The sequence below is a fragment of the Mesoplodon bidens genome (genome assembly GCF_964165515.1).
Source record: "Mesoplodon bidens genome assembly, chromosome: 18".
Lineage (NCBI taxonomy): Eukaryota > Metazoa > Chordata > Mammalia > Artiodactyla > Ziphiidae > Mesoplodon > Mesoplodon bidens.
Window position 1 is genome coordinate 54,889,297 of NC_138175.1, and position 27,686 is coordinate 54,916,982.

The 27,686-nt window shown below is 53.4% G+C and overlaps 2 protein-coding genes across 2 annotated transcripts; both read right to left on the reverse strand.

The window, feature by feature from the left end:
• Positions 1-1,607: 1,607 nt before the first annotated feature.
• Positions 1,608-6,134, reverse strand: KLK14 (kallikrein related peptidase 14; the record flags this gene model as incomplete). Its single annotated transcript, XM_081216073.1, has 6 exons — positions 6,034-6,134; positions 5,836-5,897; positions 4,824-4,989; positions 3,017-3,270; positions 2,360-2,496; positions 1,608-1,763 (listed from the first exon to the last, which is right to left on the reverse strand). The coding sequence occupies exons 2-6, from the start codon at positions 5,873-5,875 to the stop codon at positions 1,608-1,610; spliced, it is 753 nt and encodes a 250-aa protein (XP_081072199.1). The 5' UTR covers positions 5,876-5,897; positions 6,034-6,134.
• Positions 6,135-18,565: 12,431 nt separating this feature from the next.
• CTU1 (cytosolic thiouridylase subunit 1) lies at positions 18,566-25,728 on the reverse strand. The gene is given in 4 exon segments (XM_081216826.1): positions 18,566-19,448; positions 19,451-19,935; positions 21,408-21,952; positions 25,642-25,728. Coding segments are annotated over 3 exon segments (1,050 nt in total). The 5' UTR covers positions 21,916-21,952; positions 25,642-25,728; the 3' UTR covers positions 18,566-19,391.
• Positions 25,729-27,686: the final 1,958 nt, after the last annotated feature.

The window sequence follows — 27,686 nt, forward strand, 5'->3', positions numbered from 1 at the left end:
CGCGCAGGCTCAGCAGCCATGGCTCAGGGGCCCAGCCGCTCCACAGCATGTGGGATCTTCCCAGACTGGGGAACGAACCCGTGTCCCCTGTATCGGCAGGCGGACTCTCAACCACTGCGCCACCAGGGAAGCCCTCACCTCAGCAAGCTTTTGAGCTATTGTAGTAAGGCGGGTTCCAGACCTGCCACCTCAGAACTCTCTGATCCTGGGCTTTCCCCAACAGAGGAGGTGAACACATGTGGCAGGTGAACCGTATCTGAGCTCTGCGGTACCCAGGCACAGAACCACGAGAAGATGGACATGGAATCGGGAAGGGATGCCCAGATGCTCACCATTACAGATGGAATGTGACAGACATAAACAGCCTCCAAGCAGAGATATCAGTAAAAATAATTAGGAATTGATGAGTTTTGAGTATTGACTTTTAAAAAGTATAAATTACTTAATTGTAAGTTTATGTAATTTAATTTTTAATAATGGCTGTGTTTAGCAACCGGCTCTCAAAATTCCTGAAAATTTGCCAAGAGGCTCTTATGGGCTGGTATGAACTGGCTCTGGCACATGCAAAAGAGCTGCCACCCAGCCCAAGTTTAATGATTTTTTTTTATTCATAGGGACTCTCTACTTTGCTTTTAAATTATGTTTACTGTTTCTTGTCTGTGACCTCCTGCTAGAATGCAAGCTCTGTGACGAGAAGCATTTAGATTTGTCTGGCTCATTCGCAGCCCTACCTCCAGTACCTAGAACCATGCCTGGCACATAGTAGGTACCCAGTAAATAGACCAATGCCTGGCGCATAGTAGGTGTGCAATAAGTAGACCAATGCCTTGCACACAGTAGGTGCCTGATAATCGTTCTTGAATGAAAGTAAGAATGAGATTCATAACACAATGATTTTGTGTAAATTAGAAGCAACACAATGTGACAATGCATGTGTTCCAAGGATACAGGGTATTCAAGGCCATCTGTGTTGATGCCTTTGGGGAGGGAGGGCAACCAGAGCCAGGGATGACAAATGGAAATAAATAAAGCGAGAGCAGAGCTCTGTCAGGACCTGAGTGTGATTAACTCAACTCTCCTCACCTGAGATCTGATCAGGGAAAAGAGCATCTCCACTTCCATAGTGTCTTCCAGGAAACAAGGTAGGTCTTTGCCCTCCCTGTCCGGGACCTCAGCAGTCCCTGCTCAGGGTCGCAGCGCAAGGCTGGGGCGCTTCCTTCTACCACACCAAGTACAGTGGATGGTGAGGGGGCAGACCCCCAGGGGACACCATGCACTTTGGAGCTTGGCTCCTGGCTGGGCATGATTGGACCTCTGTGTGCATATCTGTTGGGTGAACTAAATGAATGGAGAATGGAATTTAGGATTGTTAAAGTTTTATTAGTCTGGTTTTTACAGACACTATGAGTCTTGAAAATTGTCTTCTTTGGAATATGGTGCCAGTGCAGCGCCTTTGCCTTCACGCTCCTGCTCTGTGTGTCTCAGGGGCACCTTGAATAATGACGGGGATGTTGTGGGGTGCAGAGAGAACCCCTGAAGGCACTGCTCTGGGAAAGAAGAGCAGGGTTTTGGGGAGCATGTGGGCAGGTGATATTCTGTAATATCGGCTATGGTCTGCTCTGTATGGTCTCCTGGATCCAGGTTTGGTACTTGCACAGGTTGGTATAGACGCCGGGGTAACCAGGCTGGGCACAGTTCTCCATCCCCCAGGACACGAGGCCCTGGAGCTCTCCTCTGCACACCAGGGGTCCCCCGGAGTCACCCTGAGGGGGAGAGACAGAGATGGAGACATCCACAGACAGATGACCAGAGCCGTGGGCATGGAGAACCCAAGAGGCAAAGATGGGATGGGGGTGGGCTGAGACCCCTGGGCAGGGGCTCTGGAGATCTCAGCCCCTGGGCGTTGGGGTCACTGGTTCCCACTCTGTCTCTGTCCCTTGGGCCCCTCTTCATCTTAGCTCTGTCTCTAGAAAACTATGTGTGTGTTTCCACATCCCCTGTCTCTGGAGCCATTGCTCAGGGATGGATTAAGATCTCTAGAGGACCTGAGCCGGGCTTTCCAGGTACCCGTATGTGATGATGGCAATGACAGTGGTGATCAGAGCTCTGTGCTCTTTCCATGGACTATCTCATCTCATTCCACCGACTAAGACCTGCTACCCCCATGGGACAGATGAGAAAACTGAGGTCCAATACCCAAGGGCGAACAGCGTGGAGGCAGCCTGGCTGTTACAACCTCTCTCGTTCTCTGTGTGTGTGGAGGGGTGGGGCTCCCCTGATCGTCATGTTCCTGCGGTCCTTTTGTACCTAAGTCCCTGCTCCAAACAATCCCCCTGCCCATGCTTTCCCTGGGCCTCACCTGACAAGAGTCCTTCCCACCTTGGGGGACCCCTGCACAGACCATGCCAGCAGTGACGGCTCCAGAATAGGCCGACTGACACTCCTGATCCGAGGAGATGCTGATGTTCACGCATTGCAGAAAGTTAGGGAACCTGGCTGCAGGGGCACTGAGGGGTTACAATGGAGTCTACCCTCCAACAAGACCCAGGAGTCAGGGCCTGAGCCCCTCCTCCCTCAGACCCAGGATCCAGGCCCCCAGCCCCTCCCCCCTCAGACCCAGGGGTCCAGGCCCCCGGCCCCTCCTCCCTCAGACCCAGGATCCAGACCCCAGGCCCTCCCCCCTCAGACCCAGGATCCAGACCCCCGGCCCCTCCTCCCTCAGACCCAGGATCCAGGCCTCCAGCCCCTCCCCCCTCAGACCCAGGATCCAGGCCCCCGGCCCCTCCTCCCTCAGACCCAGGATCCAGGCGCCCAGCCCCTCCTCCCTCAGACCCAGGATCCAGGCCCCCAGCCCCTCCCCGCTCAGACCCAGGGGTCCAGGCCCCCGGCCCCTCCTCCCTCAGACCCAGGATCCAGACCCCAGGCCCTCCCCCTTCAGACGCAGGGGTCCAGGCCCCTAGCCCTTCCTCCCTCAGACACAGGACTCAGACTCTCTTTCCTGATGCAGGACTCTCACCTGTGGGACTGGATATTGTGCCCCAGCCCGACACAAGGCAGGGAGTCCCTGCGCTGGCACAGGAGCTGGCCATGGTGATGGGCTTCACTGCCCTCCACAGTCGAGCAGGCCGCTCCAGCTGCAGCAGCATCAGGTCGTTTTCGATGGTCCGGGAGTTGTACTGGGGGTGTGGCACCTGGCGGACCACACGCAGCACCTGCTGTGTGCCCTCCCAAATCCTCAGGTTGTGCTTGCCCAGGGCTACTCGAAGGATCCTGGCCCACGACCCCCGAGAGTAGCGCTGCTCAGGATCTGACCTGGAGACCTCTCCCCACCCTCCAGCGATGCTCCCTTCCCTGGTGATGAGTTTTCCTCAAGTCTAACCCTCCCTCTAACTGCAGGCTGAGTGTTTCCTGGCATCCTGTACACTTTCCCCCAGCCTGGGCTTTCTCTCTGGACCCCATCTTACCATTCTCCCCTTCCCCTTGTGGGCTGCACTTTGCCTTCTGACTTGGGTATAAGGTGATGGTTGGTTGAGAACGGTCGTGGCTCTGTCCTAGGGTCTGCACCTGGATCAATACTCTGAGTTCTAAGTGAGACTCTGGGCTGTGGCTTTAGGCTCTAGATCAGAATTGATATTCTGGAGTATCCATTCCAGTTACTCCATTGCTTCAGGGAGGCTCCATTCCAGTTCTAGCCTGGCCTTTGGACTCTAAACATCCTGCACTTTTGACTCTAAGCTAGGAGCTGTGTTCTAGATTGAATCTGGATGATAGCATACTTCTAGATGCCGGTGTGAGCTCCAGTTTCTAGGTTGAGTTCTGGGTTCTTGATTAAGCTCTGGTGTATGACCTGGGTTGTAGACAACGGTTTGAGCTCTGTGCTCCAGCTGGGCTCAGGGCTCTAAACACTGGTCTGCATTCTTGATTCTAGGTTGGGTTCTGTCTTAGATCAAATTACAGGTGATAGCCTGGGCTCTAGGTTCTAGACTCTGGTCTGAGCCCTTGACCTCAGGCCAGGCCCTGGGTTCTAGATGGAGCTCCAGGTTATGGTCAGGATCCCATGTTCTAGATGTTGGTTTCCATTCTAGACTCTGGGCCCTAGGTTCTACACTGAACTTTAGTTTTTGGCATTAGATCTGGTTTATGGGCACTGGATGAGCTTTTATCTGGACTTTGACTTCTAGTCCGGGGTCTGAGGTCCAGGTTTCAGTCTAGAATCTGAGAAGGGCTCTGGGTTCGATATGAAGCTTTAGATCATGGTCTTCATTCTGGGATGTAGATGGCGGGTTGAGGTCTGGGTTCTAGGCTGCTCAGAGAGGAGCTGTAGACTAGACTCTGGATTAAATGCTGGATCTAGAACAAGCTTCAGCTTCTGTCTTTATCTTATGCTCTGAGCTGTAAGCAGGTTTCTGGATTTATGGCTGGACTGTGGGTTCTGAACCTGACTCTGGATTCCAGGCAGTGTTCTGAGGGGGGTCCTGAATTTCTGAAGGTAGACTGTGTGCAGAATTCAACCACTACTCTGGAGCAGACTCCTAATCTTAGTCTCTATGTAGAGCTTGGCCTCTGGATGGATCTCAGGTTATGTGTTAGATTCTAGATTCTGTGTGGGACTCTAAGCTTGTGTATGGGTTCTAAATGGTTGATCTGCTTTTAGAATCTAAACTGAGTTCAAGATTTATGGCTGGGTTCCATGTTCTGAGCCGGGTCTGTTGTTCTAAGCTCTTATCTAGACCCCAAACCAGGGTCCAGCTACTACACTGGGTTCTACACAGGGCTAGACTCTGGAATTCACTTGGCAGAAGAATAAAGAGGGGGTCACTCACGGACGGGCACAGTGAGCAGCAGTGATGACCCATTGGTCGGACAGCAGGGACCCTCCACAGAGAAAACTACGGCAGGGACCTGCCAGTAAGGCTGCCTGCCATGGTTGGGAGTTCCGGATGCATCTGTAGCCACCAATTATCTTGTTCCCTTGGTTCTGTGCCATGGCTAGGAGAAGGCAAGGGTGAGGTGGAGTGGGGAAAGTAGATGAACAAATGCTCACCATCTACCCCCAACTCTCTAGGACATCTGGAATCCACAAATCCCCCCTTTTTTGCCTAATCCTTAAACCACCCACCTTTATCTACCCCACTCTGTATGAGATATGCCCAACACTGCCCCCATTATTGTCCCAACATAACTAGGGAGTTTTCTGACACCGCCTCATGCCCAGGCACCTCCATAGTATCTATTATTGGATCCCAGGGCCACCTCATCCAGGGTCCTGATACAGCTACTATGCTTGACTCTGCTTTTCCATGAATACTTTCTGTCATCACTTGTCACAATACAGCACAATTCCAGCCAGTAATCCTCCAACACCTTCAGGGAGCTCCCTGTCCCTTCCGCAAACTTCTCACTCAATGTGACCCCCCAGGATCCACGATCTCTCCCCACACCCACTCTGCGTGCCACACCAACCTCCCTGCCAGGACCTCACCACCCCACCGTCATTCCCACCATCATTTCTGGCAACACGTTGTCTTTCCCGTGTTAGTTCTTCCCTAACACAATCAAGAAGTGTCCTGCTGTCCTTTCTAATAAGACCCAGTCAAGACCTGATAGTTCTGCTCAATTCCTCTTTTATTTCTCCCCACCTCCTACCACCCCCTGGACCCCGCAATCTCCTAATACCTCCACAACTTAGAACTTAGGCGCCCCCTCCAGCACGCTCCTCAGCCATGGTCCCCAGACGACTCCCTGCCCCTTCTCACCAGGTCATCTGTGAGCACATCGGGTCCCCAGGACCCTTCCCCATCTCTTCTCAGAGTCCAGGCCCCACTGCTGTCTTACCTACAGCCAAGATCTGAAGTGCGGTCAGCAGGAGGAACATTCTGAGGGTCGGGAGCTGGATTCTGGCCGATGCAGAAAGTGAGGGTTAAGGAGGCTGCGAGAGACCCAGAAGTTATAGGTCAGAGGCAGAGAGAGCGTCTTAGATGGAGACTAAGACCCTTAGGGACATGGATGAGGGACAGAATAGAGGCCAGAGACCAGGAGGGCAGGGTCCGGGGGCTCCTTGGTGGCTGGAGAGAGGATGCTGAGAAGGGTTCAGGTCCTGCCTTGATGTCTCCTGTCTGGAGGAGTGGGGAAGATGTCTTGCTTCCTTGTCACTCACGGAGGCCTTTTATCTCTGGTCTGAGTAGATGGCGCTTCTCCTCCACCCTTCTGACTTTTTTTTTTTTTTTTTTTTAATTGCCTACGACCCATTCCAGGATCCATGTCCCATCTCTTCCCTCTCTCTTCTCACCAGAGAAGTAGTCACAATTGTTAATGAGAACCTGCCTGCCTGGTAGGTGAAGGTGTTGTAATCTGGAAGGAATCCAGGGAGGGGGACCCCAGGGCTGGGTGGACGGGGTGGGGGTGGGAGAGGGTCTGAGAGAGGGAGGGACAGAGGCGGAGAGAGGGGCTGCCATGGGAGGAGAGAGAGTCTAGGAAATCTGAGAGAAGTAGCATATGAAGGTAGAGAGGCAGAGAAAGAGTAAGAGAAATACAGGCTAGAGAGAGAAGAGTCAGAGGCAGAGAGAATTTAGGGAGGTGGAGAAAGAGCAGGAGATGAATACAGGTGGGGAAGGGAGGCAGATAGAAAAAGACAAAACAGATGGGGGCAGGGCCCAGGGACAGACACTCATGGAGAGGTGAGTGTGGAAAAGTGAGAGACAGAAACAGAAAAACAGAGGGAAGAAGGGAAGGCAGAATAGAAACACAGAGAAAGAGAAAAAAGTGGAGAGAGAGAAGAGAGGCAGAGGTACCCCAACTCCAAATGCACCCGCCCAGAATAATAGCGGTGATGAGGAAAGGAGGCCAAGAGATGACAAGTAAGGAAGTGGTGATACGGGGAACAGTGCGGCGGAGATGCAGGCCCAGGCAGAGGACAATGGGGAGATGGACGGAGAGGGGACACAGAGGACACACAGCCGCAGAGGAAGAGAGAAGGGGGTGGGGGCGGGAGCCGGCAGGAGACTGGAGATGCTGGAGGCAACTGGTGCCAGGTGGTCCTGTCTCCTAGGCCTTCTCACTTTGTGGTCCTCACAGTCCTGAAAGGTGGGGGAGCAAGGGCCCCGGCAGGGAGTGAGGGCGGGGGCTCAGGGCAGAACTTGTGCCCCCCAACTCAGGCTCTGCAGAGAGGTCAGGGGAGAGTGGGATACAGGGACCCAGAGAGAGGGGGACAGAGACCCGGAGAGAGGGGGACCAGGAGTTAGAGAGAGGGGGACAGGGACCCAGAGAGAGGAGGACAGGGACCCAGAGAAGGGGGACAGGGACCCAGAGAGAGGGGGACAGAGACCCAGATAGAGGGGGACTGGGACCCAGAGAGAGGGGGACAGGGACCCAGAGAAGGGGGACAGGGACCGAGGGAGAGGGGGACAGGGGCCCAGAGAGAGGGGGACAGGGACCCAGAGAGAGGGGGACAGGGACCCAGAGAAGGGGGACAGGGACCCAGAGAGAGGGGGACAGGGACCCAGAGAAGGGGGACAGGGACCCAGGGAGAGGGGGACAGGGACCCAGAGAGAGGGGGACAGGGACCCAGAGAAGGGGGACAGGGACCCAGGGAGAGGGGGACAGGGACCCAGAGAGAGGGGGACAGGGACCCAGAGAGAGGGAGACAGGGACCCAGAGAGAGGGGGACCAGGAGTTAGAGAGAGGGGGACAGGGACCCAGAGAGAGGAGGGCAGGGACCCAGAGAAGGGGGACAGGGACCCAGAGAAGGGGACAGGGACCCAGAGAGAGCAGGAGAGACAGAGTGATGAGGTGGGGAATGGTTCCAGGCAGACAGAGGAGGGCCTGGGTTTGGGGGACTCATCCTAACTTTGGGCAGGCCTCGCTGGCCTCAGCCCCTCCCCCAGCCTCTTAAATTCCCTAATGACTGCATCTGTCTCTGAGCTTGGGCAGCCCATCTGGACCATCATGCAGCGACTCAGGAGGCCACGTCTCTGCGCTCTCCCTCCCTCACCAACCCCGGTGCTTGCTGCCAAACCACTTTCCTCCCCTTTCCCCCTGGGCTGGTCTCTACCCCTAGGGAGTTCCTCTGTGCCTCTGAATCCACATGCCCACCTAGCCCCCTGTGCGTGTCTGTTTCCCGTGAACTGGCTCTGCTGAGGGGCGTCGCTGCTTTGAACTGAAGGTCTTGGCTCAGGCCCTGGTAAACCAGAAGGGCGAGATGCACAAACAGAAACCCCTCTGAAGGCGTGGGGTGGCACAGGCAGCCGCTCTGTGAGCGTTCAGTTCTGCATCTTGATGCCATTGTGGTAACGCGGATCTACACTTGGGATAAAATTACACAGAAACACACGTGCACATACGTGCACAGGCAAATATATGCGCGTAAACAATGAACACCGAATGAGACCTGTAGTCTGGTCAGTAGCATGGTACCCTCGTCAATTTCCCGACTCTGATTTTGGACTGCAGTTATCTGAGCTGTCACGACTGGGGGAAGCTGGGGGAAGGGTATTGGGACTCTGTACTCTCTGTGCAACTTCCTGTGAGTCTATCATTTCAAAATAAAGAATTAACAACAAAGCAAATTCCTGGTAAGCGCAAGCCCTGCCCCCCTCCATTTGAGCAGAAGGCTGTGATTTGGGGGACTCATGGGGACCCTCTGCTGAGCTAGAAGGCCTAGGTAACCCTGAGATCTCCCTCTTCCTAGAAAGAGCACTTGGCTTAAGCAGAAGGCCCCGGCAAACCCCAGGGAGTGCTCAGTTAACTGCCTTATCCTCCCCGTCCCAGCCCCCAGTTCCCTCAGGGTCACTGCCAGGCTATTCATTCCCCTCCCGTCAGACTCCACTCTGGGCTGCCTTGCTCCCTACTCCACCCGCCACAGTACTGTTTGCCATGACAGGGGTCCTCAAAAAATATTTGATGATGAATGAATGAAGGAACATACGGCCACAGTCCTTGCCTTCAAGAAACTCACGTCTGGCAGGAAAGGCCTTAAAGGCAACAGGCAACTCAGGCTGGTGTGATGTGTGCTCTAATGGGGGTGTGGTGTGGGGTGGGGTGGCAGTGTTGAAGGGCCTGATGAAGCCCCAGGGGCGGGGACAGTGTTTCCAGAGGGCGGTCTGTCTAAGCTGGGTACCGCGGCTCAATATTATAAAACAACCTAAATGGGAAAAGAATTTGAAAATGCATGTATATGTATAACTGGGTCACTTTGCTGTACACCTTAAACTAACATAACATTTTTTTTGTTGTTTGTTTGTTTGTTTGTTTTAAACATCTTTATTGGAGTATAATTGCTTTACAATGGTGTGTTAGTTTCTGCTTTATAACAAAGTAAATCAGTTATACATATACGTATATCCCCGTATCTCTTCCCTCTTGCATCTCCCTCCCTCCCACCCTCCCTATCCCACCCCTCTAGATGGTCACAAAGCACCCAGCTGACCTCCCTGTGCTATGCGGCTGCTTCCCACTAGCTATCTGTTTTACATTTGGTCCATGCCGCTCTCTCACTTTGTCCCAGCTTACCCTTCCCCCTCCTTGTGTCCTCAAGTCCATTCTCTAGTAGGTCTGCATCTTTATTCCCATCCTGCCCCTAGGTTCTTCATGACCTTTTTTTTTTTTTTTTTTTTTCTTAGATTCCATATATATGTGTTAGCTTACGGTATTTGTTTTTCTCTTTCTGACTTACTTCACTCTGTATGACAGACTCTAGGTCCATCCACCTCACTACAAATAATTCAATTTCGTTTCTTTTTATGGCTGAGTAATATTCCATTGTATATATGTGTCGTTGCTTCCATGTCCTGGCTACTGTAAATAGAGCTGCAATGAACATTGTAATACAACACTTTTAATCAACTATACTCCAATACAAAATTAAAAGTTAAAAAAAAAGAATTTCCAGCTTTAAATTGTCAAAAAACAAAACCAAAAACAAAACCCACATGTCTACTGAGGTCTTGGTTCAGCCAGGTGCTGTGTTATGTTCTTCTTTCTGCTTTTTTTTTAATGTTCAAAACTTTTTTAAAAATAAAATTTTTTACTGTGGTGAAGTATAATACATACATAATATAATAAATACATAAATATAATAAATACATAACATAAAACTTACCATTTAAAACATTTTTTAAAACAAAATTTTTAATTTATTTATTTATTTTTGGCTGCGTTGGGCCTTCATTGATGTGCTCGGGCTTTTCTCTAGTTGCGGTGAGCAGGGGCTACTCTCCGTTGCGGTGCACGGTCTTCTCATTGCAGTGGCTTCTCTTGTTGCAGAGCATGGGCTCTAGGCACGTGGGCTTCAGTAGTTGTGGCCCACGGGCTCTAGAACGCAGGCTCAGTAGTTGTGGCGCACGGGCTTAGTTGCTCCGCGGCATGTGGGATCTTCCGGGATCAGGGATCATACCCGTGTCCCCTGCATTGGCAGGTGGATTCTTAATCACTGCGCCACCAGGGAAGCCCCTTAAAACATTTTTAAATGGCATGAAGCACATTCACTTGGTTGTGCCACCATCACCATCCGACTCCAAACCCTTTTCATCTTCCCCAACTGCAACTCTGTCCCTGTGAAACACGGGCTTCCCATCCTCCCTCCCCCAGGCCCTGGTAACCTTCATCCTACTTTCTGTCTCTATGAATTTGACTACTCTAGGTATTTCATATAAGTGCCATCATGTAGTAATTGTGTGATTATGTTTTGTGTGTCTGACTTATTTCCCTGAGCGTAATATTCTCAAGGTTCATGTCAGAATTTCCTTCCTTTTTTTAATACTTTGTTTTACTGCATCATGCGGTATGCAGAACCTTATTTTCCGGACCAGGAATCGAACCTGCACCCTCTACAGTGGAAGCGCAGATTCTTAACCACTGGACCACCAGGGAAGTCCCAAGAATTTCCTTCCTTTTTAAGGCTGGATCATACAACACCGTATGGATACGCCATAATTTGTGTATCCAGGTAACTTCTTTATGTGGGTTAGCTTCTTTCATTCCTCCTTCCCTCCCTCCCTTCCTCTCTCCCTTTCTCCCTATCCTTCCTTCCATTCAACAAATATTTCTTGAGCACCTACTAGGTATCAGGCATGGTTGTAAGTGCTGAGGATATAGCAGTAAACAAAATAGACGGAGATCCCTACCCTCTTGATGCTTCCATTGTGGAAGGAAAGGCAACCAAGCAAAAGAAAGTTAAATAAATACAATGTACACGATTACAAGTTATGAGTGCTAAGAAGAATAAGAAAGCAGGGAGGAGGTCAGTGTCCGGGGAAGGCCTGATTGAGGGGATCTTTGAGCAAAGACCTGCAGATTGTCAGGGATACTGGGGGAAGACTGTTCCAGACAGAGAGAGCAGCACGTGCAAAGGCCCTGAGGTGGAAGGAGGTCTGATGTGTCTGGGGACCAGTGAGGAGGCCAGTGTGGCTGGTGCAGCATAAGCCAGGGAAGAAAATAGAAGGAAACGAGGGTGGTGAGGTCGTGGAAAGTCCAGGCTCCATGGGCTAGGGACTATCTTGGGCCCATTTTACAGTCTGAGAAACGGAGGCTGGGGGAAGGGGGAAGTGGCTTGTCCAAGGTCATCCAGCTGGTAAGCGCAGGAGGAAGCGTACAAACTCCTGGACTCTCTGAATCCTCTCTATGATCTTCCAAGGTGATCTGAGCCTCAGTTCCATCTGAGCACTAATTTGTGTGTCCAACACTGTTTTAACACATTTTTCGTAAGTTAACTCATCCAACCCTTCCTAGGGTCTGGTGAGAAAGGTACACTTATTATTCTCCACGTGCAGAAGGAGAAGTGGAGACGCCCATCCAAGGTTACACAAAGCTGAGTGGTGGCACCATGATACAGACCCAGGCAGAGAGCTCTTAACAACCTCAGGGATGCCCGAAAACAAAGGTGTGCATGGTGCAACTGCCCAGCCGAGTGGTGGGTTTAGCCCCAGGCCAAAGGAAAGACACCTCTTCCCCTGCTCAGGAAGGAAGAAGGAAAGGGTGGGGGAGTTTGCACGTGGGGTGTGGGTCGGGTGGCCAGAAGTGGAGGGAGGGCTGGGCCAGGGAGACTAGGAGGCCCAGGCCAACTCATCTCAACGGGCACCTGTTTGGGGAGGTGAGGATGGCAAGCAAGTTCCCAGGTGAGGTTGGTGATCAGGAATTTAAAGAGGCGTCCTCTGAGCAGCTGGATGATTTTGTTTTGTTTTCCTCCAGCAAAGGACAGTGGGAGGGGGTGTGGTAAAGGGGCGGAAGGTAGGGGTAAAGGAAGTGCAGAAGGAAGGGCCTTGGTGGAGGGAGGGCTGCACAAAGAGGGTCAGGGTGTCTTTGAGGTGGAAGAACAGGTATGGCAGAGCTCTGGATGCATGGGAGGCTGTGGTCAGGGAGTGGGATGTGGGATTTTGTGATTTTAGAGGTGGAGCTCTTCTGATGGATATAGGGGCCAGGGTGTACCTGTGGGAATGGGTGATGGGGGAGGTGGTCTCCGGCCACCTGGAGGCTGAGGGACTGTGAAGCCAGGGGGTCCTCTCTCCTGGGGGTTCCTGACTCCCTGTCAGCAAATGCCTGTCTCTATCTCCATTTATAATACAAATCTGGCAGGTTGTCAAGGACTTTCCATACATTATCACATTTAATCCTCACAAGAGCTTTATGAGGTTAGGGTTAGGGTTAGGGTTAGTACCCCACTAGAGATGAGGAAACCAGGTCTCAGGCAGAAGTCACTTGTGCAAATGGCATTTGCCGGGATTGGAACCTGGGTCCTCTGGCTGTTAAATGCCATGCCATTCTGCCTCCAAATCTGTCTCCATGCCATCGAGGGCGGGGAGTTCTCTGCTGGATCTTCGTCTTCTGGAACAGCCCCAGTGTCTGAGAGTTTGTGCAAAGAATGTTTCTGGTGTGTGCAAATGGACCCTCACCTTGGGAATTTCCTGGCGGTCCAGTGGTTAGGACTCCACCCTTCCACTGCAGGGGGCATGGGTTCGATCCCTGGTCAGGGAACTAAGATCCCGCAGGCTGCAAAAACAAAACAAACAAACAAACAAAAAAAAACCCCAAAACAAAACAAACAAAAAACCAACGGACCCTCACCTGTGTCTTCTGTCCCCCAGCAGCTCTTGGTTGGCAATTTCTCTAGTACCTCCTAAGTGTCACGTCTTGCTTAATTCCCCCATTGGCCCTGTGAGGTGCACACAATCACACCCATTCTACAGATGCGGAAACGGAGAGAAATGAGGCCAATTGCCCAACAAGCAAGTGGTGGAGCTTGGACTGGAACCCCAGTGCATCTGACTCCATGCTTCTCTGCTGCTGATTTCATGTGTCTCTTTGATTACCCAGACTCTCTCTGGGTAATCTCTTAGATGGCTCTGAGTCAGCACCTGAACCTGCTACATGCCAGGCAGCTTCTGCATACACACCTGGGTGTCCCTGATGCCCCGTCAACAGCCAGCGAACATCTCTGCCCCACCTCCCTCCCTCTCCATCATCAATCTCTTATTTCCCTTTGTTGGTGGTGCCACCATCCTCTCCCCAGTTGCTTCTGTCAAAAGCTGGGAGTGATCCTTCATCCCTCCCTCACTCCCACTTCCTACTTGGGCAATTCATGTCACCTTAGTGCCCAAATAGACACTGAATCCACCCACTTACTTCCTCTCACTCACCCTTGTCCAAGCTACCCTTATGTCTCACCTGGACAGGTGCAAGAGCATCCAAGCTAGTCTCCCTGCTTCCACATTCAACCCCGTTCCCACCTCCCCCCACTCCTACCCCACACTAAGTTCATTCTCCACTTGGCAGCCAATGTGTTCTTAAAATATAAAAGAGTATCATATTAAACGCTGCTTAAAGCCCATCTATGATTTCCCACTGCAATTGTAATAAAGCCTAAACACCTCCAAGGCACTCTGTGTCTGCCTTTATGTCCGCCTCTCCAGCCTCACCATTCCGTCCTGCACTGTGCCTCAAACACCCAGGACTTCCTTGACTTTCCTGACATGGTAGGTGCCTTCCCACCTCAGGGCCTGTCTTTTTGCTGTTCCCTCTGCCTGGGACACGTGTCCCATCACTCTCCCCTTGATCACCTTCTCTAGAGTAGACGTTCCCTTCTAGTTTCTATCTCAGCCCTTTGTTGGTTTCCTTTCTATGACTCCTTTCAATCTATAACTGCTTTATGTGTTTGCTTCCTTTTTTATTGTTGTTGTTGTTGTTTCTCTATGGCATTTATCACCATTGGATGTCCCTCGTGTTTTATTTATCTCCTTTTCTGTGTAGTCTATCTCCCACAACTTGAGTGCCATCTCTGACAGGGCAGGGGGTTTTGCCTGCTTTCTTGGCTTCTGTTCCCTGGCACATAGTAGGTGCTCAGTAAACATGTATGGAATGAAGAAACATTTCTCTCACTCAGACTGAGGCTTCATGAGGGCAGGAACCTTGTCTAAGGTGTTCACTGCTGAATCCCTGGAGCCCACTCTGGTACCTGGCATGTGCAGGGGCTCTATGAAAACAGGCTGAATGAGAGTGAGATTATTGAGAGCCTTCCTCTCCCCAGAATCTCTGCACCCAACACCTCTACAGCTTCAGACCTGACAGGAATCTCGAATTACCCAGGCCTGGGAGAGCACACACAGGGGGAAGATGGAGAAGCCCATCTTTCTGAGATTAGGTTCCAAATCCTTGCATGGACGAAGGCTTCTGACTCCAGGGGATGGTACCTTAAGGCGTGGGGATTCCTGCCTCATCAGTCCTGGTCCTTTCACAGACATTCGATAAATATAAAGGACCCCTTGTGTTTAGGTAAGGGCTGCCTTCACCAAGGCCCATGGGCTCCCAGACAGAGAGCCCACTGAGGGCAGGGGCTGGGGCTGACCCAGCTCTGTTTCCCCAGTGCCCCGTGCAGGGCCTGGCTCCTGGGAGGTGCCAGCAAATGTTGGCTTCGTGAATAAAGGGATGTTCCTTATCACTCCTTTGCTCAAAAATCTCGTGACCTCCGCCTCAGCCAAAGCCCTGCTCCATGATGACTAGGCTTGCTTCTTGCCTGGGCAACACCCGTGCCCCACCCTCCTTGTTTACCATGACTTTCTCCCTCAGAAAGACTCTCCCGTGTTCACCACGGCCGTCTGCCTAAGTGGCAAACATCTTTATTTTTGTTCAGCCTGTCTAGGAGAGGTTTCTCTTGTATTTACAGTTTTGGGGGTTTAGGCAGGAGCTCTTAACACTTACAAAGCACACCCTAGAGTTTAGTAGGATTTCCAGACTTCTTAAATAGCCCTCATCTCTGTTCCCACCATTCCCACCCCCTTATGGTTTTGGCTTCTCCCTGGCCTCCTGGCCTTTAAGTCCCCCTCCTCCATGGCCTTTAAGTCCCCCTCCTCCATCCCCACCCCACAGTCCTCCTAGACACAGACCCAGAAGGCTCTTTCTGACACCCGGGGCGAGGCCTGTCTGCTCTAAACCCTTCCTGGTGCCCCATCACCCCAGCGGGAAATCTGTCTTGTGCAATGGCATTCTGACCCTCTTGGGGGTGGGCTGGGGGGACGCTGGCCGCCCTCACCAGCTCCTACCCAGGCGTCCTGCACCAGAAGCAACCATTCCGCCCGGTTCACAGTGTGTCCTTCCCTGCAGGCCCTTCCACCTGCTGTTCTCTGGGCCGCAGGTGCACTTGTCCTCCTCCACCCTTTTCCCCGTGCTCATTCTTACTCATCTTCTGGGGCCTTGTTTAAACACTACCTCCTTCAGAAAGCGTTCTATGACGCCCCACGCTAAGTTGGTCGCCCCACCTCTGGGCTCCCCTGTGACCTTACTAACCTCCGCCGTGACACGTATCCCTTTGGGTCTTGATTTGCCAGTGTCGGTCCGTGCCGCCTCCCCCATCAGACAGAGAGCCCATTGAGGGCAGGGACTGGGGCTGACCCAGCTCTGTTTCCCCAGTGCCCCGTGCAGGGCCTGGCTCCTGAGAGGCGCCAGCAAATGTTGGCTTCGTGAATAAAGGGATGATCCCTATCTCTCCTCTGCTACAAAATCTCCGTGGCTTCCGCCTCAAAATCACAGCTGCGTCCGTGCAGTCTGGCCCCTCTTACCTCTCTCCTCCACTTACCCGCTCCACCACTCGCCTGCCTCCCTTGGCGTGTGCACATGCTGTTCCCTGGCCAGCATCGCCCTTCCCACAAATCTGCAGAGCCCATGCCTCACCTTGTGTGGGTCTCTGCTCAAATGTCAACTTCTCCTCGAGGGCTGCCCTATCCACCCTACTTAAATGTGTGGCATGCTTCCCATCCTCCGATTAATCAATGTATCACCATCTGACACACTACATATTCTACTTATTTTCCTCCTTTTTGGGCCTCTCCCATGAGGGCAGGTTTTTGTTTTGCTCATTGCTGTCACAAATTGAGTGCTCAATAAATATTTGCAGAATGAATGAATGAATGAATGTACACATGGATCTTGAGGTCATGGAAGGTTTCCAGTGTTCACAGGGGACCTTCAGGTTTCTGCCAGACTGTGTCTCTCGCCCTTGGAGGCTGGCTCAGGCCAGGGGGACCGGTGGGGAGGTGGGAGGAGAGTGCAAAGCTCCCCAGCCAGGCAGCAGAAAGAAAGACTTTGCTCTTCAGGCAATGGCCACCTGATGCAAGGTGTGGTCACAGTGATCCCCCTGTGGCTGGAGCTGAGAACAGCATTTTCCTCAGCTCCCACTTGAGGCCCTCTTGTCACGTTTGCCACAGAACTGTGGTTGAATCTGAATAGAGACGGGCTGTAAGTGTAACATACACACCGGATTTTGAAAACTTAGTACCAAAAAAAGGTAAAATATCCTCAAGGTTTTAATTAATTTATTTATTTTTGGCTGTGCTGGGTCTTCGTTGCTGGGCGCGGGCTTTCTCTGGTCTACTCTTCCTTGTGGTGCGCGGGCTTCTCATTTCTGTGGCTTCTCTTGTTGCGGAGCACCGGTTCTAGGCGCGTGGGCTTCAGCAGTTGTAGTTCGGAGGCTCTAGAGCGCAGGCTCAGTAGCTGTGGCACACAGACTTACTTGCTCCGCGGCATGTGGGATCTTTCCAGACCAGGGATAAAACCGTGTCCCCTGCATTGGCAGGCGGATTCTTAACCACGGAGCCACCAGGAAGTCCCATCCTCAAGGTTTTAAAATATTGATCACATGTTAAAATAGTAATATTTTGGATGTAGTGGGTCAAATAAAATACATTAAAATTTCCCCTCCCCCCTTAAAAATTATGGCTACTCATAGTTTTGAAATTACACATATGGCTCACATTATATTCCTATTGGATAGTGCTACTCTAAACCACAAGAGAAATCTAACCAACCACCCACCTCCTGGTGTGAAGGTGTGAAGGTGTGACGGGAGAAACTCGGTTACAGAAAAGTCCCTTGCCCCAAACCACAGGGTGAATCAGTGGCTGACCTGCAACAAGGGCCCAGGTCCTCTTGCTTCCAGCAGGCGGCATAGCAAAAAGGTTCAAGAGCCCTAGCTGCATCACTGATTTGCTGCTGTGTGACCTTGGGAAAGTCACTTCACCCCTCTGAGTCAAAAATTTACCCTTTGTAAAACTGGGGATCAAAACGCAAGGAAGGAGCGTTCCGCAGTGCCTGGTGCGCTAGAATCATTCCAATTGACCGTGATCATCTTGCGCCCCCTAGAGCCCGTTCTCTCCACCGCAGCTGCAGGGATTTTTAGAAAACGGAGATGGGCTCCTGCCTCTGCGAGATGTTGCAGGACCAGCCCTGGCTACCACCTGCTCTCAACTCTTGCTCTTCTCCCTGCCCGCTCTGCCCTGACCACACTTCCTTGCTGTTCCCTGGACTTACCAACTTTATTCCCACCTCTGGGCTTTTGCATCGGCAGTTCCCTCTGCCTGGAAAGCTCTCCCCCAAGATGGCTTTATAATTCACTCCTTTGCTTTATTCAGGTCTCGGCTCAAATGCCACCTCCTCAAAGAGGCCCTGCCCTGACGCCTATGGACACTGGCTCTTGCTGTCTCCCTCTCTCTTTATCCTGCTTTATTTTTACTTGTTGCATTAATCACTATCTGACATTTTATTTTTATTGACTTATTGTCTTTCCCCCAGATTGTGAACTTCATGGGGGCAGGGGCTTTTGTCTTTTGCTCACTGCAGTATTCTAGCACTTGGCACATGGGCCACAGATGAGGTGCTCAATAAACGTTTGTCAAATGAATAATTATCCTGATGCTCAATTAACTCACAGAGGAGGCGGGGCCTCTGGTCCCTGCCCTCCAGCCCAATCTAATTAGGAAAAGCGAGCCCCAAAGAGTGTGGATGGCTGGAGGACAGGACCCAGGGGCTGGGGTTTGGGAGAGTCCTAATGTCCCGGGCTGGGCAGGGTGGGAGGAGAGAATCAGGGATGCTTCCAGGAGGCCCCTGGAGGTTGTGAGCTGGAAGATGGGAAAGGAAGGCACTCCTGACAGGGAACCAGCCCAGCACAGCTTGGAGGTGGGACTGAGGACACCAAGTCTTCCCAGGGGTCAGGCAGGAAGTTTCTGAGCCTCACACCTGTCTGGACCGGCAGGGAGGCAACCCTGCAACCCAGAGCCCCCCGGGGGGCCAAACTTTAATACGAACAACCAAGTCGGACACCATTTATTGAGTACTTTATCAAATATTCACAACAGTGCTTCAGTGGGAGGCTTTGATTCCATTCTCAGAGGAGGAAATGGAAGACCAGAGAGGTTAAGTCACTGACCCAGGCTCACCCAGCTCTGCCTCCAGAAATCTGAGGGCTGGGGAGCTCACCCAGCGGCTACCCACCCATCACACAGAGATTCAGGTGGTGGTGGGCGGGGGGGGGGTAAGGGCTAAATACACTGTCTTGAGGAGCCCCAGGCAGACCTGGGTGTGAGCCCCCAGTTGGGGCTCCAGCGAGGTGACCTCAGGCCAGTTATGAGGCTCAGGCTACAGCCAATGAGATCGTGGTGCAGATGAAATGAGATGATCCAGCGCCTGCCCTGTACACAGCGCTCACACAGAAGCATCACGATTGCTGTACCTGATGTGCCCATCAAGTTACACGGTTTTGCTTATCCCACTACACGCAAACATGAAACATCAGGCACACAGTAGGCGCTCAAGAAGGGTTAGGACTATCTGAGCATGCCCAGAGCCCCACAGAGGTACAGGCAAGCGGCCCCCTAATTCCCACTCGCTCAGGAATGGAAACTTGTTTAGTTCTCTCCTCTCTGAGGCCCAGGGGTCCCCCAGACACCCAGGAGTCCTCCGCAGCCCCAGGAGCCCAGAGCCCCAGCTTCTGCAGGACCACAGGTAAGGGGTTCCGACCCCTTCCCAACCTCACGCCGAAGCCCGGGCTAAGGTAACTCGGGTTCCTTCACAGGGTCATTTACAGGCGGCCCCGCACTCCCACGTCGTCGGATCCCAGGGGAGAACTGGAGTCTCTAGAAGCCGGGGATGGGCTCCGAAGTCGGGGGTCCGGACGGCTGTGTCTCCCGCGGAGACCCGGCGGCCCCTCCTCGTCCAGCCCCCGGCGGCCCTTGCCGATGGCCAGGCGGGGCCGGCCGCGGTTCAGGCCGTCCAGGAGGGCGCAGGCCTGGCACAGCGCGCGGCTGGCCAGCGCCCCGCAGCGGGAGCAGGCGCCGGGGGGCGGGGGCCGCGCGGCCGGGGCCAGCGCCAGGCGCTCGGCCGAGTGCACGAGGTCCAGCACCGCCGACGGCCGCGCCGCCTCCAGCAGCTTGAGCAGGTCGCGCGCGTGGCCGCGGAAGGCCTCGGGCGCGTACACGCACTCCTCGGAGAAGTAGTCCAGGCGGCGGAAGTGCGCGTACAGCACCACCTCCTTCTGCGAGGCCAGCTGCAGCGGGCGGCAGCGCGGCAGGGAGCCCCCCTCGCCCGGAGAGCCCAGGCCCCCGCCCCGCGCCAGCCGGCCCGCGTCGCCCCGCAGGAAGTTCATGAGCACCGTCTCCGCCATGTCGTCGGCGTTGTGTCCTGGGGGAGAGACGCGAGCCGGTGAGGAGGGGGCGCGGGGGCCGGCGGGTCCGCGGGAGAAGACCCCGCGGTACCGTGGGGCGGCCAGGGGGAGGCTGCGGGTGGACCCCGCGAGAAAGGAGAGGGGAACACTCCAGGCTCCCGTGGAGCAACTTGGGGTGCCCTCGTTTGCCCCCCTCGTATTGCAAACCAGGCTCTGTGCTCGGTGCCCTTTCAGGTAGTGAGTAAAACCGCTTTACGCTACACATATAATTTCAGTCTTAGTGAAAAGTGTACTTTAGACTGCACAGACATCAAAATGGCATTTGATGGAGATGCTCAAGTGGGCTGTTGACACAAGTGCCTCTGGGAATGCAGATTATGGTATTTAGAAGGACCAGGGAGAAAGTAAGTGTATATTTACACAACAGTCACCATAAATTTGAAGCTAAATCTCTACTTATTCTGCAACTTGTCATATACTTGAGTCTATAGTAAAACACAGGTCTTAGGGCTTCTCAAGTCGGCCATACTTCCCCTCCTCAGGGCCTTTGCATAAGCTGTTTCCTCTGCTCAGAACCTCTCCCACCCCCTTTTTGTCCTTCACCTAGTTACCCACTCGGCTTCAGGTCTCCGCTCACTCAGGAAACGCCTCCTTACCCCCCCCCCCGTTTCTCCCTTCACTAGGTCCTCCTGTGTCACTTTCCTTAGTGGCACAGGAAATAATTATAATCAGGTTATAATTACGTATGTGAGAAACGGACAGGAGCAGAGACTGTCTTGTGCATCATCATAACGGCAAACATTTATATGTTGACTGTTTCTCAGTGTCTTGTCTAAGTGCTTCATACATAATTCCCATAATTCGTCTAATTCCCAGTAACTCTAGGACCTAGATAGTATTAATATCCCCATTATATAAAAGAGGAAGCCAAGGTTAGGTAGTTTGTTCTAGGCCATATAGCTTGCATCTGGCACACAATAAATGGTCAACAATTATTTGTTTGGTACAAATGATTGGTATTTGGTAATTACCAATTTGGTACAGAGAAAGTGTTATCAGAGAGGAGAAGCGAATAGGGGAAAGGACACAGTTGCGTTCAGACTACAGATGCTTCTGATGGGAGATGCCCCTTCATACTCCTCCTTTTGTGACAAGGGACACAGTGTCATTAAAAAAAAAAGTGCAGAGAACCACAGCCCTAGCCCCTAGAGAGTACCCTGTCACCGCTCTATCTGCCAGCGTGTGTGTACAAAGCTGATGGCAGTGACTCAAAAGCTCACCATGCCCCTCCTCAGGACACGCACATGCTATGAACCTTCAGTGTGCATGCACACCCCCCCCTCCCTGTTTAAAGTTCCCAATTAGGATACACGCAGTCTCCTTTACGACCTCTGCGGCATGCGCCTCAGTGGCCTTACAGTGTCCGCCCCTCGCCCGCGCATGCGCCCGTTCCTCCCACCACGCCCCTCTGTGCCGCGCCTGCGCTCACCCGTCACGACGTGCGTGGCTCCCACGCGGCGCGCCCCTTCCTCTAGCGCCCGGCGTCGCAGCACCCCGCAGAAGGTGCAACAGGAGCGGCTGCGGCCGGAGCCGGCCGTGCTGCGGGCCACGGCGTCCATCGTCCAGCCCCCGAAGAGCTCTGCGTAGGCCACGACGGTGAGCGGGAGCTCCCAGCGTGCTGCTTGCCGCCGCACGGCCGCCAGCGCCGCGTCCCGGTAGCCGCCGATGCCCTCGTCCACGGCCACGAGGTGCAGCGAGATGCCCAGGCGCGGGGCCAGCTCGCGCAGCACGTGCGCCAGCACAGTGGAGTCCTTGCCGCCCGAGGCGCCCACGGCCACCACGGCGCCGGGCGGCAGCAGGCGGCCCGCGACCACCGTGTGCAGCACCTCGGCCTCGAAGGTGGCGCAGAAGCAGGTGGCGCACAGCGCCTGGCCCGAGCGCGGACGGCGGAGGGCGGCTCGCGCTTTGTGGCAGGAGGCGCACTGCGGGGCGGGCATCGCGGGTTCCTGGCGAGGCGGGAGGGGTCGGCTTCTCCTGGATGGGTGGAGAGAGGAGGCGGGTTACACGTGGATTCCGGATTGCAGGAGTCCTTGCCTACAGAGAGGCTGCTTGCGTAGTGTCTCTGCCAGGATTAGTGAAGGCCGAGTACGCCTTTTCCAGAGTAAGGGAGGGTTATACGTAGACAGTTGACCCTTGAACAACACGGGGGCCAGGGACGCGGCCAAAATCCGCATAACTTTACAGTCGGCCTTCCTGGTTCCGCATCCGCGGATTCAACCAAACTGCGGATGGTGTAGTACTGTATGTATTTATTGAAAAAAAAAAATCAGAGTATTAGGGGACCAGCGCAGTTCAACCTCACGTTGTTCAAGGGTCAACTGTATTCTAGTTTAAGGAAGCTAGTGCCTCCAGGAAGGCTTCTTGGATTACACCCATTACACACCAAGAAGAGAAGGAGCTGGTTGGGAGAGGTGGAGGGGAAGGGGAGAGACAGGCAAGTTACACCCAGAATTAGGTCGCATTCTGTTTGGAGGGACGGAGGTGCCTATTAAGGACCGGTTGCACAGTCTCCAGGGAGGCCAGTCCTTTTACAACCCTGATCAGAGGACAGGGTGGTTATCACTGACCTGGGCTTCCAGGGCTGTTCAGAGAGCTTGGGAGGGGTCAGTGATCTAAGAACAGAGGGAGTCAAGGGAACTGCAGCCCTGTTAGGGGAAGGGGGATGAACAGAAAAGACCAACTGGATTTCACTTTGGTGGGGGTGGGATACTGTCTCCAGGCATTGGTCCCGATTGTACCCTCTGAAGGGCAGGGCAGTCATCTCCTCCAGGGAGACACAGAGGCAGCATGGGTCGTACCTCCAAGGAGATCAACTGTGGCGGCTTCTGTTTGGGGGGCGGGGGGGTGCTCCAGGATTGATGTGGTCTCAGAATCTCCCGAAAGCTTCTGTGGCCTTACCAAGACCTGGATCAGCCCAGCTTTGACTCATTTCTGTTCCCCCCCACCTCATCCCTCCCCACCCAGCCAAAAATTCCAACCCTCTCTCCTTGGACCCACCTGCTTGGGGAACCCATAAAAACCCACCAGACTGAGCCCCTCCTCCCCAAGCCACCATCATCTCCAGGCTGAACTAGTGTAGTAGCCCCTGAGCAGGTCACCCTGTTTCCAGGATTTACCACAATGTGTGGAATCATTTTATGTGACTTGTATGCTTACTGCCTGTAACACCAATTAAGGACCAGTGCAAGCCAGACGTCTGACAGGCATCTCAAAACCTAGACTCCTGATTCCCCTTCCCAAACCTGCTTCTCTCGCGGTAAAGGGCAGCTCCATCCCTCCAGCTACTCAGGGCAGGAGCCTTGTGGTCCAGGACCCAGCCTGCTCTTTCTTCTCACTCTCCCTGTGGGTGACTCCCAACTGCAATGTCAAGTCCCAGCCTTTCCTCCAAGTGCGCCACTGAAGATGCACCTGGGGCATCCTCCTCAGACCTCAAACCCCATATGCCCAACCAGAATGGAGCAAATCCTGTTTGTAGCTTCAAAACGGATCCAGAAGCCCAACACTCCTTAGCATCTCCACAACTGCGACCCTAGTCTGAGCTGAGCCATGTCTCTGACTGCAGGAGGCTCCTCCTTGGTCTCTCTGCCCCACCCTCCCCTCCTCTACACACACAATTCTCCACAAAACAGCCAGTGGGGTCCTGCCCAGTGTCTTCTCTGCATTCTCCCATGTATCTCATCTCACTTTCGTAAAAGCTTATGGCTGATGAGGCTCCCTTTGTCTCTGACCTCACATTCCACTCTCCTTCAGCCACTCTGGCCTCTCCTCTCCAACACCCCAGGAAACACCTACCCAGGAAAGTGTTAGCACTGCTCTTCCCTCTGCCCAAGTACTCTTCCTTGCCACTGGGCCCAGTAAGCAGCCCTCAGGACCCATTGGCCATGACCATTCGGCACATCCGTCACAGCTGAGCAACGCCCCCTTGAAATCTTTCCACCCCCCCCATCCCACCCCCGGCTTTGACGTGATTCTCCCTCGCTCTCCTGGTCTGCTTCCTGCTCAGCCTCCAGTCTCTTTTGGAGAGCCCTCTTTATGGTTCTCAGGTCCTGCCCAGCTCATTTTCCTTGTGGGTGACTCTGAATAATGACGTCCATCGGGCTGGTCCTCCAAATGCCCCACTGAGGATCCCCGTTGGTCCTCTGGGATCCTAGGTGCCCAAACTGACCAATCACCCTGCTCCCCACAGGGAGAAACCTGTTCTTGCCCAGCTGTTCCCTGTCTCCTGAGAGGACTGCCACTTCCTTCCAGCTCCTCCCCAGGACAAGACATAAAGTCACCCTGGACTCATCTCTCTTCTCCCCCTAAATCTATGGTCACTCGGTCCTAGGGGTCTACCTCCTGAGTGAGGAAGACCCTGGCAGGCGATGAGTCTGTGCAGATTGTCAGAGGCTCCTAAGTCATGATAGAGTTTTGTTTTTTTTGGGTTTTTTTTTTTTTTTTTTTGCAGTATGCGGGCCTCTCACTGTTGTGGCCTCTCCCATTGTGGAGCACAGGCTCCGGATGCGCAGGCTCAGCGGCCATGGCTCACGGGCCTAGCTGCTCCGCGGCATGTGGGATGTTCCCGGACCGGGGCACGAACCCGTATCCCCTTCATCGGCAGGCAGATTCTCAACCACTGCGCCACCAGGGAAGCCCCATGATAGAGTTTTAATTTTATTCAGAGAGAGATGGGAGCCATGGGAGGGTTTTGCGCGAAGAAGGGATACGATCTGACTTAGGTTTTAAAAGTTTCCCTTTGGCTGCCGTGTGGGGAACAGGCCGTGGCAGACAGGATCAGCGGCAGTGAGGCCAGGGAAGAGGCTATGGCAATAGTCAGTGAGATGATGGTGGCCTGGACTGGGGTGCTGGCAGTGGAAATGACAAGAAAAGGTGGGATTTTGTATCTATTTTGAAGGTAGGGCCCACGGGACTTTGCACAGGACTTGGATTGGGGTGGAGGGTGCGGTCATGAGGAAAGAGGAAAGAAGCATGACTTGGAGGTTTGGGCCTGAGCACCTGGGAGGATGATGGGACCACTTAGAGGGGACGCTGACCAGAATTCCATTTGGACATGTCAGATTTGAAGTGTCTGTTAAGCATCTTCCCCTCGAAGACTTTATAGACCCCAGGCTGGGTCAGGCGCCTCCTCTGGGCTCGCAGAGCCCCATGTATGCCCCCATCCCAACCGGATCATGACGGTATCCTTCATGGTGATAGGCCTGTCTCCCCCGTTGTACTGTGAGCTCACTAAAGGCAGGGACAGGGTCTGCTTCGGCCACCACTGACTTCCCCTGCCTCGCACGGGATTTGGCACAGGGTCGGTGCTCAGGAAAGATCTGTAGGCTGAGGGAATAATAAATGCGCCCGGAAGACGAGACCCAGACCCCCAGGGATGCCTCCGAATCGCAGCCTTGTCGGAAGGACGGCAGAGTAGGGACCTCCCGGACGTACCCAGTTGGAGGCGGGGGCAGGGAAATGGTCGAATTGCAACCTGGGGGAGGGGATGGGCGAGCAAGAGGCCGGACCGCAGTGCCCAAGGTGGGGATCCCGGTCAGAAGGCCTCTGGGATACAAGCGTTGGGAAATCAAAGGCGAGTGTCATCACCCCAGAGAGACCCTCAACCCTCACACGGCACCGCAACAAAGAGCGCGCGCTCACGAGCCGACCAGCTGGTGAGGAAATACCTGAGTAGAACGCGGTGCTGGACGGTCCAAACTGCCGAACACGCGAAACTCCGGCGCGGAAGTGGCTCCAGAGACTACGACTACCACAAGGCCTTGGGGGCTGTCTTGCCTACGACTCCCAGAACCCCATGCAACAGCTCCACCCGAAGCACCTGTGGTTACTGGGCCCTCGGCCTTCACCTCCCAGCAGTCCCTGCGGCCCGTTGTTTCGCTCTGCCTACCACTCCCAAAATGCACTGCCTTGTTTCCTTCTGCGCCTGCGCACGGGCCAGGGAGGTGGGGCGTGTACTGTTCGCTGTGGTAGTAATCTGTTACCATGCAGGAGGCTTAAAAGGCGAAATGGCTGTATTCGGATTATCTGCTTTTGTGGGATTATTATAGGCTTTTAGAAGGATTATAGAGCATATTATTTTCACCCTTTGAGGTGGGGCTGCGGGTGGGAATTGAAGGTGGGAGTGCGGGGTTTGGTCGTGGGTGTAAAAGGAGACAGCGCATGCGCAGCGCAGAGAGCCTGAGGGTGGGGGTTCGGAATGGATCTAGGCATGGCCTGCAGGGGTGGTAATGGTGCGTGTGGACGTGTAGGGTGGGGAGAGGGAGCAGTGTGTGGGTAAGCTGAGGTCTCTGCGCGTGCGTCAGCCCTAGAGCCTCTGACTTCTGAGACTGAGGATTCCAAAGACTCAGATCCCTGAAACTCACTAGTCCCTAGGCTAAGTGTCATAGAGAGTCGGAGTTCCTGTGACCCAGAGACCCAGACCCCTGAGACTTCAAGCAGCCGAGAGAACCAGGACTCCAGAGACAACTCTCCCCAACCAAAGCCCAGAGACCTGGAGACTTCACCCCCCAGGCCCTCGAAACTGAAATCTGGGGGCCAAAGAAGACCAAAGATTCAGATCTCTTAGACGCAGAAGACCAGAGATCCTGGGCCTCAGAGGCTGAGACCCAGGGTCCCCAAACCAGATCCCCCCAAAACTAGTGCTCAAAGGTCCTCACGATGAAGGGACCAGAGCCTCAGGGATCCCAGGACAGAGGTGCACAGCCCCAGGGTGTGCGGGTCTGTGGTGAGTGATGTCACGAGTGACTTGACAGGCACTGTGGAGGCCATGTTTTCCTCATGACAGGGGAGCCATGATGTCTTAGTTTAAGATGAGATGGCCTCCGTGAAGTCACCATCAAGGGCCAGTTCTTGTCATCACTAGCTCGTTGGTTCATTTGTTGAATGGACATTTCCTGAGGTCTCCTTGTGCCAGGCTGGCCCTGTGCTAGGTTCTGGTGACACAAGCGAAGTCACAGTCCTCTGAGCCCTCTGCCTGGTGGGGGTGAGAGAGACATAGTTAATACAGGTGGCAAAGCTTGACGTGGGTGTTAGGAACTCTGGAAGCTGAGCCTCAATCACTGCTAGCCAGGGCATCGGGGGAAAATTCAAGCAGAAGTTATTAGACAGTGTGCTTAGCACTTTCCATGCACTGTCTGTTTGCTCATCTGTAGAATGGGGATGATAATAGCAATACCTGCCTTAAAGGGTTTATGTGAAGTCAAATTGAATTAACAACACCTACAAAGAGTGGTTTGTGCTCTAGAAAGTTTATTCCAGTTGCCAAATTAGAAAGAACTGGTAAAATGAATCTCCAGAGGTGGTGAATTTAAAGCATTTTGGGGCACTTCCCTTGGAGGTCCAGAGGCTAAGACTCTGCGCTTCCACTGCAGGAGGCACAGGTTCGATCCCTAGTCGGGGAACTGAGATCCCACAAGCTGCATGGCACAGCCAAAAAAAGAAAAGAAAAGAAAAGCACTTTCACTCAAGATAAAGTGGAAGCAAAATAAATGCCCAACCTCATTTGAAAGTTTTATTAAATATAGCACATTTCCTCTTTTTTAAAAAAACAGTGAGGGGACTTCCCTGGTGGCGCAGTGGTTAAGACTTTGCGCTCCCAATGCAGGGGGCCGGGGTTCGATCCCTGGTCAGAGAACTAGATCCCACATGCGTACCTCAAATAAGAGTTCGCATGCCACAACTAAGGAGCCTGCCTGCCACATCTAAGACCTGG